This window comes from Octopus bimaculoides, chromosome 25 (genome assembly GCF_046866305.1).
Source record: "Octopus bimaculoides isolate indiv1 chromosome 25, ASM4686630v1, whole genome shotgun sequence".
Classification (NCBI taxonomy): domain Eukaryota; kingdom Metazoa; phylum Mollusca; class Cephalopoda; order Octopoda; family Octopodidae; genus Octopus; species Octopus bimaculoides.
This window is the reverse complement of record NC_142952.1, coordinates 22,017,490-22,029,668: the sequence shown is the minus strand read 5'-3', so window position 1 is coordinate 22,029,668 and position 12,179 is coordinate 22,017,490. Positions and strand designations below refer to the sequence as shown.

The following is a 12,179-nucleotide window of genomic DNA, read 5'->3' as shown; positions in this document are numbered from 1 at the left end:
ATAGGCAAGGAGTGACTGGCAGTTGTTGACACGGAGAAAGCTTGGACATAAATGCCTGAATTTTTATAGTTTATACTAGATTTAAACTTTTTGTCATGGTCTTAAATTTTTGACCAGCAAAATATTGTTCGTTTTCATACAATGCATGTTTTGTGCATTAAATGTTAAACATTTCTTTAGCTTTCCGTATATCCTTTTCTATTTGCCAATTATGAATCATCATCATCATATGTCCGCTTTCCATGATGGCATGGGTTGGACAGTTTGACTGAGGACTGGTGAGCCAGAGGCTGCACCAGGCTCAATCTGATCTGGTAAAGTTTCTACAGCTGGATGCCATTCCTAACACCAACCACTCCAAGAGTGTAGTGGGTGCCTTTTACGTGCCATCGGCACAAGAGCCAGTCAGGTGGTTCTGGCAATGACCATGCTCAAAAGGTGTTTTTTATGTGCTACCTGCAGGGAGCCAGTCTGGCAATACTGGCAACGACCATGCTCGAATGTTGTTTTTCACATGCCACTGGCACATGTGCCGGTAAGGCAATGCTGGCAACGATCACACTCGAATGGTGCTTTTCACGTGTCACCGGCATGGGAGCCAATCCGTGGCCCTGTCAATGATCACGCTTGGATATGCTTCTTTTAACATTCCAATGGCACGAGTGCCAATCAGGCGGTACTGTCATCGGCCACGGCAGTGATTTTGATTTGTTTACACTTGCCTCAATTGGTCTTCACAAGCAAAGTTCATTGTCCAATGAATGAGGGGTACTCATAAGTGGGCCGGTTACACCCCACGTTCGGATGTGCTTTTAACATTCCACTGGCATGAGTGCCAATCAGGCAGTACTGTCGTTGGCCACAATGAAAAATAGTTGAATATATCGGTCTGCAAGGAGTTCATTTTGGCAGTGTGTATATTCCCTTGTGTGTGTGTACAAATACACACACATATATGTACATATCTACACAACCACATATATCATCATTGTTTTAGTACATCTTTTTCCATGCTTGCATAAGAGTATATTTGGCAATGCACTTTCTATTTTTCCTCATCATTTAACAAAATGACAGTGAAAGGAATTGGAGTGGCTGGGAGGTAGGTATAGGGGATATGTGGAAAAGTATGAGTGCCAAAACTCGAGTGTGTCTCTGTCCTTAAAAACTCTGGGTGTGATTGTGTTTTAATCCCAGGTTAATTTTGATCAAGCAGAACTATGATTAAAAAAGTGTTGCACTGTAATCATAATATCTTTTTAGGGATATTTTGGACTACATTATCTAATATGTCCCCTTTTAAAATGGTAAAGTGTGTTTTGGCTGCTATTTCTTGTAGGTTAAGCAACTACATACATCAGTGGTTTCCAACCTTTTCTTTGCTTTGCCCTTCCCACAACACACTGGAAGCAAACAACACTGTATGCTAACAGAGATCATGCGACATGTCGAGACATATTGAGAAGCCCGGACATGCTTTTTTTGGTGAACTGGTGGGAGCCATTGTATACAAACCAGCAAATGTGAGGAAAATAAGAACTCTCTCTCTTTTGCTCTCCCTCTCTCACACACGCACACACACACACACTCTTATATGATTGGCTTCTTTCAGTTTCCATCTGCCAGATCCACTTGCAAAGTTTTGGTTGACCCAGAACTAAAATAGAAGACACTTTAGGTATGCCATGCAGTGGGATTGAACCTGAAATATATTGCTGCAAGTGGAATGAGGGTACAGCTCTTGGCCGTAACCTCTTACAGGTTACATCTACAGATGTGGAATTTTTGGTGTGCTTAGTAGAAGTCATTTTTAAGAACTCATTAATTATTTTATCCTGTAAAGTAATTTCAATTAAGTTAAATATACATTCTCTGTTTGCTACACCCCCTGAAATATATAAAATATAAAGTCTATACTTTTGTTTACTACATCCCGTAAAATGTCATCTCATATCCCCTAAAATAGAGGCTTCCTTGTTGGCTTTTTTTAAAACAACAGAAAATGCAGTTTGTATATTTATTTAATCCTTTAGCATTGAGAAAACTCTTTAAAATACAATGCATGTATATTCACATTGTTTTGAATTAATCATGCATTATCTCATAGCTTTAAGATTTTGATATGGTTAGGTGTGAGAGGCCAGATCTGGACAGTTTAAACAAAAAGGAGGTAGAATATTTTGACCAGATATGGCTGGTTTAAATACTAAACATTTAAGAAACTGTTATTATAGTGTCCCCCCTCCCACCTTTTTTTGTCCCTATGCTGACTGTTTTTCTCTAACATATTAGTGTTTTTAAATTATAATTTTTTTTTTCTTAATTTTTAGGGAATTCAGCTTGGAACAACTGAAGCATCTCGTTATTGGGTGTACTGGGTTCCAGCTCAGTATGTAGATGCCATTAAAGATGCTATCCTCGGCAAGTGGCAGTATTTTTGATGTGGGATGGAGGCAAGCAGCACACACAAAAGAGAAAAAAAGAGGAAGATACAAAAAAACAACTTTGTGCAGCATCTGGCAATATTAGCAACTGACTGCCCAGAGTGAAGAGTTCTTCTGTGAAGAATTTTTTTCCTGGTTTCTATCCCTACCATCATCACATTTGCTGGGCCAGGTATCAGTTGGCAGCACTTCTTTTTGCAATTTTACTGGAAGGTGGTGTTTGGGCCATCATTTAACAGCATTTGTCATGTTGCTATATTTTGGGTCTTACCTTAAAGCCATTGGTCCTTGCTATTTATTGTGTCTCGACACATGAGAATACATTATTGAAATTTAATGTAGCATACAGTGTTAACAGGCACAATTCTTTCTTGGCCAAACTTGTCTCAAATTAAACTCTCTTAACTTTTGTTCTTTTTACTTTGAATGTAAAATTAAAAACCAGAAAAAAGGGGTTTTTTTTTTGTCTTTTTAATTTCACCAAACACTTCATCCATCCATGTATCCATCCATGCTTGCTGTCTTGACAGTCTGTCTGTTATTTGATTGTGATTTTATTTTGTTAATTATCATTTTCCTTAATTAAGATTAGTTTTCTAATTAGTTTTGAGACACAGTATGTGTATGTGTTCATATTTTCTAGTTTCTCTGCTACTTTATTTAAACAATGATTTGGATGTGCACAAACCAGTGGGAGGCAATGCCTGGCCCCTTCAACACCCAAACAAACCTACCCTGCACTCCCAATACTTCTTGATTTATTTTGTTAACGCGTCTCTATGCAGCTAGCTGCCCGCTTTTGGAACTATGGGATACCAAACAAGTATTGAACACGTATTCAATATAACTGATTCTATTGTTAATCTCTTCCTGATTAAAAGCACTCTCATTATTTCTTGTGATATTGTCTTTATGTGTGTGATATATAAACATGCATGAACACATCCATATACATATCTACATATATGCATGTGTAGATTTGTCAACGTTTGTTTTGCACTTGTTCTGGTGTGTTAATTTCATTACAAGTTCATCCCCATCCCTGTCTGTGTATACACCCAGTAGGGTTTTGTCAATGCTAGTCAAGTTTTAGTTGCCTCTATCTATCAGGAGATCCATAATTAACTTAAATATTTACTACTAGAGAAGGGCTGTCCCTTTTACCTCTCCTACTCTCTATTAACCATGTCTGAGGAACCGAATTCTTTGTTGACATCTGAGTCTTGCACAGCTTACATTGCTACAAGTTAAATTCAGACAAGTTTGGCCTGTCAGAATTGAATCTCGCATCCCAATCTGTCAGATTTGAATATTTTGATTGCCCTTTGCCTGCTCTATTCATACTCATCCACCCTCTCCAATCTGTCAGAATTTACAATTTTGATGACCCACCACCCTCCAATCTTTTCAAAATTTACAAATTTCATGATTGTGGTTATATTAGAATTTTTTGGATGTTGATGTCAGAGTTGATTCATGTCCTCTTCCTCCCCTGCCCCTGTCATCACAGCAATTTTTTTCATAAATAATTCTCAGTTCAGACAAGCTCAGCCTCCTAACCAATTATTGGCAGTACCAAAAGATAAGATTTTTTTCTTTTTGTTTTTTTTTATATCAGAACTCTGCCTGGTCTGTTTGAATGTTTGTGATTATATAATACATATATCTATCTTATATCAGTTAGAAGCAGTTTTGTCTTGTAGAGATAAATAAGCTTAAACCTGAATCTATCTGTCTGCCCTCTGCTATTTCATAGAGAACTTTACTTACCATAGACGAAAATATTTAAATGATTTTATAGCTAAGGTTTCTGTCTTGCTGTTTTAATTTCTTTATTTCTACAATATTCCAAAATGTTCATGTAGTACTTGGGTATTTTGCATACATAAGGGTTATTTCATTATTAATAGTGTTGTTATTATTACTATTTGTTTTTAAAAATGTTTTTCCAGTAGTTAAATAGCTAAAAATTCCAAGATTATTTTTGATTTGATTTCTGATGTTTTAGTTTGTTATTTATTATGAACATAGTCACACAAATGTGTACACATGCACACGCACACACACACACACACAAACTCATATATGCATACAAAGCTATATTTTAAAATTAATTTTATTACTGCTTAATTTTGGTTTGTTTAGCTAAAGAATATAAATTACACACACTAATGCATACATTTAACATATTTTGGGGGGTTTTTTTTTGTTTTAATCCTGCAAAACTCTGTACTCACATTGTAATGTTTTTGTTGTTTAACAATAAGCTGTTTCTTCTTCGTCCATACATTTCAAGTCTCCTCAACTTATTTTTTATTATTAAATTTCATTTTCCAATAATTTTCTCTCCTGGCTTTAAAAACAAAAGGAAAAAAATTTTTTTTTTATTTTGACTCGTTTTTGTTTTATTTTCTAAATACTATTTTTTGATTAATACTCTGACATATTTTTTCCTCTTTTTCCCTTCTTTCACTTTGTTTATTCTAATAATTTTATTATCCATCACACTCCTTCTCTCTCTCTCTCTCTGTCAATGCTTTTATTTGCTGTTTTGTTGATCCCTCTTTTTCCTTCTCTCTATCTCACATGACAACCTATTGTTTAAAAATGTTTTGTGTTTGTCATGAATATTTTGTCGAAATTTGGGAAATAATAAGAAAAATAATAAAGAATGTCGAGAGTAAATTTTTCTTTGTGTTCCTTAATGTCATCACTTGATCTTTTAGTTATTACAGGTAAAATGCCTTGTATTGAGCTATTATATCCTTTTATGCTTTGCATTCAAATCCTACCTGATATTAATAAAGGAAACAGCAATGAGTCAACAGTGAAACTATTATGGAAGCAGTATCAAAGTTCTCCTTCAAGCAGTACCCAAAATGGCTTATCTGGTGTTGTAGTCTGGGCTATGGTACTCCAGGAAACAAGATGAACTGGTCATTGCTAGATTGTCTTTGGCTGAACATTTAATTATTCAGGACCCGTGGTACTGTGTCGGTTACAATGGTGAAGGTTCCAGTTGATCCGATCAACAGAACAACCTGCTTGTGACTAACATGCAAGTGGCTGAGCACTCCACAGACACCTGTAGATCTCAAGGAGATTCAGTATGACGCAGAGTGCGACAAGGCTGGCCCTTTGAAATGCAGGTACAACTCATTTTTGCCAGCTGAGTGGACTGGAGCAATGTGAAATAAGGTGTCTTGCTCAAGGACACAACACATCGCCAGGTATTGAACTCACAACCTTACAATCATGAGCCAAATACCCTAACCACTTAGCCACGGGCTTTCACAGGATACATCCAGAGCTAAACAACAACAAGCAACAGTCAACTACCAGGGTTCATGTAATCCACTATACATCTTATCACCAAGGTTCTTGTGGTTGTTTTATATCATTATTGTGAGTGCTATTACTACTTCTCAATCTTGCTGTAGATAACCTCTCCAGTGTTGGTGATACAGTTAAACTATTCCAAAGTGGCTTGTAATTGGAAGGATAACCAATTGTAGACAAATATGTACAATAACAAAGGCACGGACATGATTGTGTGGTTAGAAGTTTGCTTCCTAACTACATTGTTTTGGGTTCAGTCCCACTGCATGGCATCTTGGGCAAGTGTCTTTTACTATAGCCCAACAAAGCTTTGTGAGTGCATTTGGTATACAAAAACAGAAAGGAGCCCACTGTGTGTGTGTGTGTGTGTGTATATGTATATATATATATATATATATATATATATGAAGATGGAATAGGCAGGGCAAGAGGAGATACATGGAATGGAGAGTCACTGAAGAGGTTACAGAGTGTGTGATGAAAGAACTTTGACGGACAAATGAATTTTAAAAAATAATGATAATAAAACTAAAGCAAAGATCAAATAAATAAATGTGTGTGTTTAATTGGCAAAAGATGACCATCCCCAAGTATAACAAAATATGTGTGTGTGTTACTGTCTCCTTCCCTTGACTTCATGCGATAGTTGTAAACAACAACTACATCCAACTGTAGAAAACCCACCTCAACAAATTCTGTCTGACTCATACAAGCATGGAAAAATGGACTTTAAACAGTGATGATGGTGAGCAAAGGTTTGGTGTTTTCTCTGTTACTTACTGTATGTACCAGATGACAAAGGATTGTGATTGGTGGCATGGGAGGGAAATCTGCTGAACCAAGGCTAACACGGAAAAAGGAACATTAACCGATGATAATGATTGCTATTGTGAAGATTATTGTCACTGATACCATTATTATTGGATACAAGTAACTGAAATGGGGTTCCTCTGAATGATCTCTGGAATAACATTACTTGACAGGGTGCATAGCTCAGAGAGTCTCTCTTGGTCGAGTTGCTACTTCTTCACCAAAAGGTCACAGCTCTGGTGCTACAGACATGTGATTACATCAATGCTGGAAAGAATTGCATGACAGATTCTTCAACCCAATCCAGCAGGCTAGGACTACATGTTCCAATATCTCATTTAAGAGACAGGCATGGCTGTGTGGTAAAAAGTTTGCTCCCTAACTACATGGTTCCAGGTTCAGTCCCACTGTGTGGCACCTTGGGCAAGTGTCTTCTACAATAGCTTCAGGCTGACCAAAGCCTTGTGAGTGGATTTGGTAGACAGGAACTGAAACAAGCCTGTCATATATATATATGAGTATTTATATGTGTGTCTTTGTATCTACTTGACAACTGGTATTGGTGTGTTTACTTCCCCATTAGTGCTTTGGCAAGAGAAATCAGTAGAATAAGTACCAGGTTTAAAAAGAAAATAATTACTGGGGTTGACTAGTTCAACTAAAATTCCTCGAGGTGTATGCCCCAACATGGCTGCAGTTTAATGACTGAAACAAAATAGAAAGAAGGATAGACCAAGAATAAAATGGTTGGATAAGATCCATAGTCTCAGTTGGTCAGACTTGGGAATCCAGCTGGAAACTAATTAATGTTACTTCTGATATGGAAGAAGTGCCCAAGAACTTTATGCCAGGAATAATGGGTGAAGATGGGTTTTTCTAACATTAAATTGCTAGTATTGGATAAAATGTTTTTGCGATATTTGTTCTGATTCTCTAAGCTCAGACCCTGCTTGGGTCAATTTTGCTTTTAATTTTTCTGAGGTCAATAAATATATACTTGTCTAGAGGAGTAGCTTGGTTGTATTGCCTTAGTGTCTGTTCCAGATCTGTATGTTCTGATTTCAAATCCCATTTCCTTTTCACCAGGAAGGAAAAAAAAATGACCATTTTATCAAGAGTTGCAATCAACAGATAATAGTAGTGTAGTAACGCCGTGCGCATGCGTAGTCTCACGCATGCGTGGAATTCAACATCCAAGCGTTTCCCGCTTTATTCTGTCTCTTTCTTACTGGCCAGCGATTGAGCATGGACGTGTCTAGCTCGCTCCATCTTTCGAACTTACGCTAGACAGCTCACATCAACGTCCCAACAACCATGTTCTCACACACAGAAGGCGCCTCAACAAACAAGATTAAAGCTGTATATTTTCCACCATGAATAAATATTGTTGAGTTGATAGTTTGGAGTTCGTGCGTTCTGTTCATTCTAATTTAATATAGGAAAGCAGGTGTACATCTAATGATGTATAACCAACTTTCCTATAGTGGTGACCCCGACTAAAGAACAAACGCGGCCATGGATTCTGGACTACCAACCAATAATACTATACGAGACGTCAAATTCATTTTTACACAGCGTCGTCTACTTGCTAAAAATAGCAGCAACATGCTCGTCACATGCGAACAATTTCACTCACAACCCGTAGTCTTGGGTTAAAAACAAAAAAAAAATCTCATCAAGGTCGACGCTAATGGTCGTACAGAGAGTTTCTGTCGACCGTCTGTAAAAGCGTACCTTTTCGAACACCACTGTCAACATTACCACCACACATACAGAACAGCCAGTTTTACAGTGACGACATCAACTACTACTACCAACTACAAGCATTCCCCAAACATCGCCAACAGTTTCAACAGGACATCATTACCACCACACATACAGAACACAGCTATATTACAGTTCCTGCGCCGACGTCTTCTCCATCAATGTACTGTCTACCACAATGTTGTGTGCCAACAACCCCACCACCAGGGACACACCAGATCAACACACTCGGTTTTATCTTCACTGTATGAGTGGAATTTTTCCCTCACGCACAACAGTCAGAGCTAGCCGACTAGGATATTTAGTACCAGGTAACAGGTCGCAATCTCGCCTCGATGCTCAACTACAGCTCTGCCAACTGACCACGACTTCCTGTGTACGGACATTCAACTTGTGTAATTCTTTTACGAACTGGATATATAGTTTTTTTTCTCTACAGACACTTTTAATATATTCTGTGTTTTTTCTCACACACACTTGTGCACTCATATATTTTCTTTCCTTTCAGTACATTGCATGCATGTATCACACGAGTGTACATTTCATTTATTTCATTTTTCTTTGTGTGTGTTTGTGCTACATCTTGTGGGTGGTTTTCAGTGGCCATCCTGCCTCAGGCGTTCCTCCAAAAAAAATTATATTATCGTGCGTTCCACACTGGCGAGGGGAGCCCTGTAGTAACGCCGTGCGCATGCGTAGTCTCACGCATGCGTGGAATTCAACATCCAAGCGTTTCCCGCTTTATTCTGTCTCTTTCTTACTGGCCAGCGATTGAGCATGGACGTGTCTAGCTCGCTCCATCTTTCGAACTTACGCTAGACAGCTCACATCAACGTCCCAACAACCATGTTCTCACACACAGAAGGCGCCTCAACAAACAAGATTAAAGCTGTATATTTTCCACCATGAATAAATATTGTTGAGTTGATAGTTTGGAGTTCGTGCGTTCTGTTCATTCTAATTTAATATAGGAAAGCAGGTGTACATCTAATGATGTATAACCAACTTTCCTATAGCAGCAATTGAAAAATCAATGGAAACAGTTTTCTTTAATTTGATCTGATCAGCTATGATGTGATTATTGAACAGGGGAAACAATAGAAAATCAGATTAAAGATTCTGAATTCAAGTCTTGCTGGAGCCAAGTTAAACTCTGTCCCACCAATCCAGTAATTAATGTTGTGCTTCTGTTTAGCCCTGTTGTGAATCTCTTTAACAAAATACTGCACTGCTAATGTGTGTAAGTTCATTTTGAAAACTAGCAAGAATTTTACTGAGAAGTAAAATAATTCATTATTGTTTTTCAAGTCAGTATTTTGGGACACAAAAGATTCTTACAAAGGAAAATAATGATAGATATAAATTTAAATAGGAAGTTTAAAACAAGAAGTTTTGTATCATAAAACTGAAGATGAGCTTGTATTGAAAGAGTTTAAAAATATAATTTTGTTGCCTTTATGGTCTTTTAAAGAGTGGTGAAGTGGCATAAATGATGAGTAAAATATCTTGGTTACATTTATTTTTTTTTTGTCATTGGTCAGTAAGTGTTATTTCCTATTTGCTTCTCTCTAGAAATCAAAGGAAATGGTAACTATTCTCGTCAATGTTTGCTTTTGTAACCTGGACATCAATGTTTTGAAACTGACCTATTTTCCATTACATTTCAGACAGATTCAGCACTGAGTTGCTGAAGCAGAACTATCATTACAGCAAATATTCTGCTCAATACCAAATTCACCTTAACCACTTGAGCATGTTCCTTAGTGACTGACAATATGTGCATCTCTGATCATGAACAAGAGTAATAGGGGGAGCATCATAGCCATGTGTTGAGAAGGATTCTTTGGGGTTTGAATAAATGTAACAAAAGGAACTGTTAACCATTTTTCTTACTTTCTAGAAGTAAGCAAATAGGAAATAACAGTTGCTACCCAAGGACAAAAATTGTTACACAGTATTATAGTATGTAAGTTCAAACCATGCCTGGAAGTCACTTTAATTTTCATCCTTTTACAATTGATAAAATAAAGTACCAATCAAATACCAGAATTGATATGCAGAAAAAGAGTAGGTAGAAATTCAATATTGGACCCTATGTAAACCATAGGTGCAGAAGATGTCATGGGATCACAGACTGGGAATATGTAATCTTCAAATGTGGCAGATACACAGAAATTAACAGTAAAAGTACGCATGAAATAAATCTCATGTTCAGAAGACACCCGAGAAAAGGTAACTTTTGTTACTCAGCAGTCTATAATTTGCAGTGAAGGTGGGTGTTCTAAAAGTATAGCTGGCAGAGTAAGAAAGATTCTTTATTTGTGTGAGGAGCAGATTGTATGACACTGTATATTCTGGTTTACAAGTCAAACTTTTCAGACCAAAATTTACAGCCCAAAAGGGATGGGTTCACTTTGGAGGATCAAAAATTCCATGTGAAATGCAGCAGCATTTGGAGAGATAGTGATGATGCTTGAATGTTGACACTACATATACATTATATACTATGTCAACTTGCTACTAGAAAATGCAGTATTTGTATTTAAAGTGTTGTACTGCACAGTAGTGGGATGTGGACCCTGAATAAAGAGAATTCGTGAAGGCTGGAGAAAGAAAGAGATGACTATGTTTCACTGGTTGTGTGATGTTAGTGTGAACAAATGTCAAAGCACAAATCAGCTGAGAGAAAACTGGATACAAGAAGGATCAAACGGTGTGTAAGAAAAGAAAAAACTGTGCTGGTAAGTGATACCTATGACAGGTGTAAGTTGTATAAAGAAGTGCTAAGAGTTCCAAGTAATCAGAAGTTCTGGAAAAAGATGAAGAGGTGAAGACTATTCACAAGAGTCTAACACAGATGTAAGAGACAGCAAAGGATTGCATCAAATGGTGAAGTGTTGATTGACAAGACCTTTCCAACCCAAGCAAGCATGGTAAAATGGATATAATAATGGTGGTGGTGGTCATAATTGGCATGCATCTCTCTCTCTTACCATCTCCCATCTTTATTGTTACTCCTCTCTCCCTCTCATATATCTCTCCACTCCTCTTTAATTCTTTATTGGTATGCATTAAGATAGTAGATTGGCAGAATTGTTAGTGCCAAGCAAAATGCTTTGAGATACTTGTTCTGACATTTTGCATTCTCCATTCAAATCCTGCTGAGGACAATTTTGCTTTTCATCCCTCTGGGTTAAGTCAAAATAAAGTACCAGTCAACTACTGGGGTTAATTTAACTGACTGACCTCTGTCTTCAAAGGCTTTGTTCTTCAGTTAGAAACATTTATGAACATCTATCTTTCACCTGTCACTCTCTCTCCTCCCCCACCATTATGGGATGTTTCATGTTTAGACTTTGATCTCTCTTGCTCATGCTATTTCTATCCAGTCTCTTTACCAACAACCATCATGTAACTGTCTCTCTCTTTTATCATCCTCTCACATTGGCTCTTCCTATCAAGTAGTATGAATTAATAGTACAAATAAATGGAGACAAAGCAGGCAAGAGGGGGTCTTTTTTTAAATTATTATTGGTGAAGAAACAAATGCAACACAGGGTAGTGGGGGCTCTTAAGTGTTGCTAAGATCATGGCAACCTCTTTAGTGCTGGTACAATGGTAAAGTGTACCCAGGACATTCTGTAAAACGATTGGTGATAAAAAGAGCATCCAATTTAAGAAATCATCCCATGTAAGGTAATATATGAACATGATGGGATCCAAAGCCTATTTAATGAGAATGCACTGTGGCAACCCATTCAATTCATACTAGCACTGGAAAAGTGGGCTTAAATGATGATGAAGTCAAACCTCAAAATTCTT

The 12,179-nt window shown here is 37.3% G+C and overlaps 1 protein-coding gene across 2 annotated transcripts in view; it reads left to right on the top strand.

Moving 5' to 3' along the window:
- LOC106880221 (ubiquitin domain-containing protein UBFD1) overlaps positions 1 to 5,129 on the top strand; it is a 44,166-nt gene extending 39,037 nt beyond the window's left edge. For both annotated transcript variants that reach the window (XM_014930083.3, XM_014930084.3), the window contains exon 8: positions 2,331 to 5,129. In XM_014930083.3, coding sequence (XP_014785569.1) covers positions 2,331 to 2,441 — 111 coding nt within the window. In that variant the 3' untranslated portion in view covers positions 2,442 to 5,129. The remainder of the gene's footprint in view (positions 1 to 2,330) is intronic.
- The last annotated feature ends 7,050 nt before the right edge of the window (positions 5,130 to 12,179 follow it).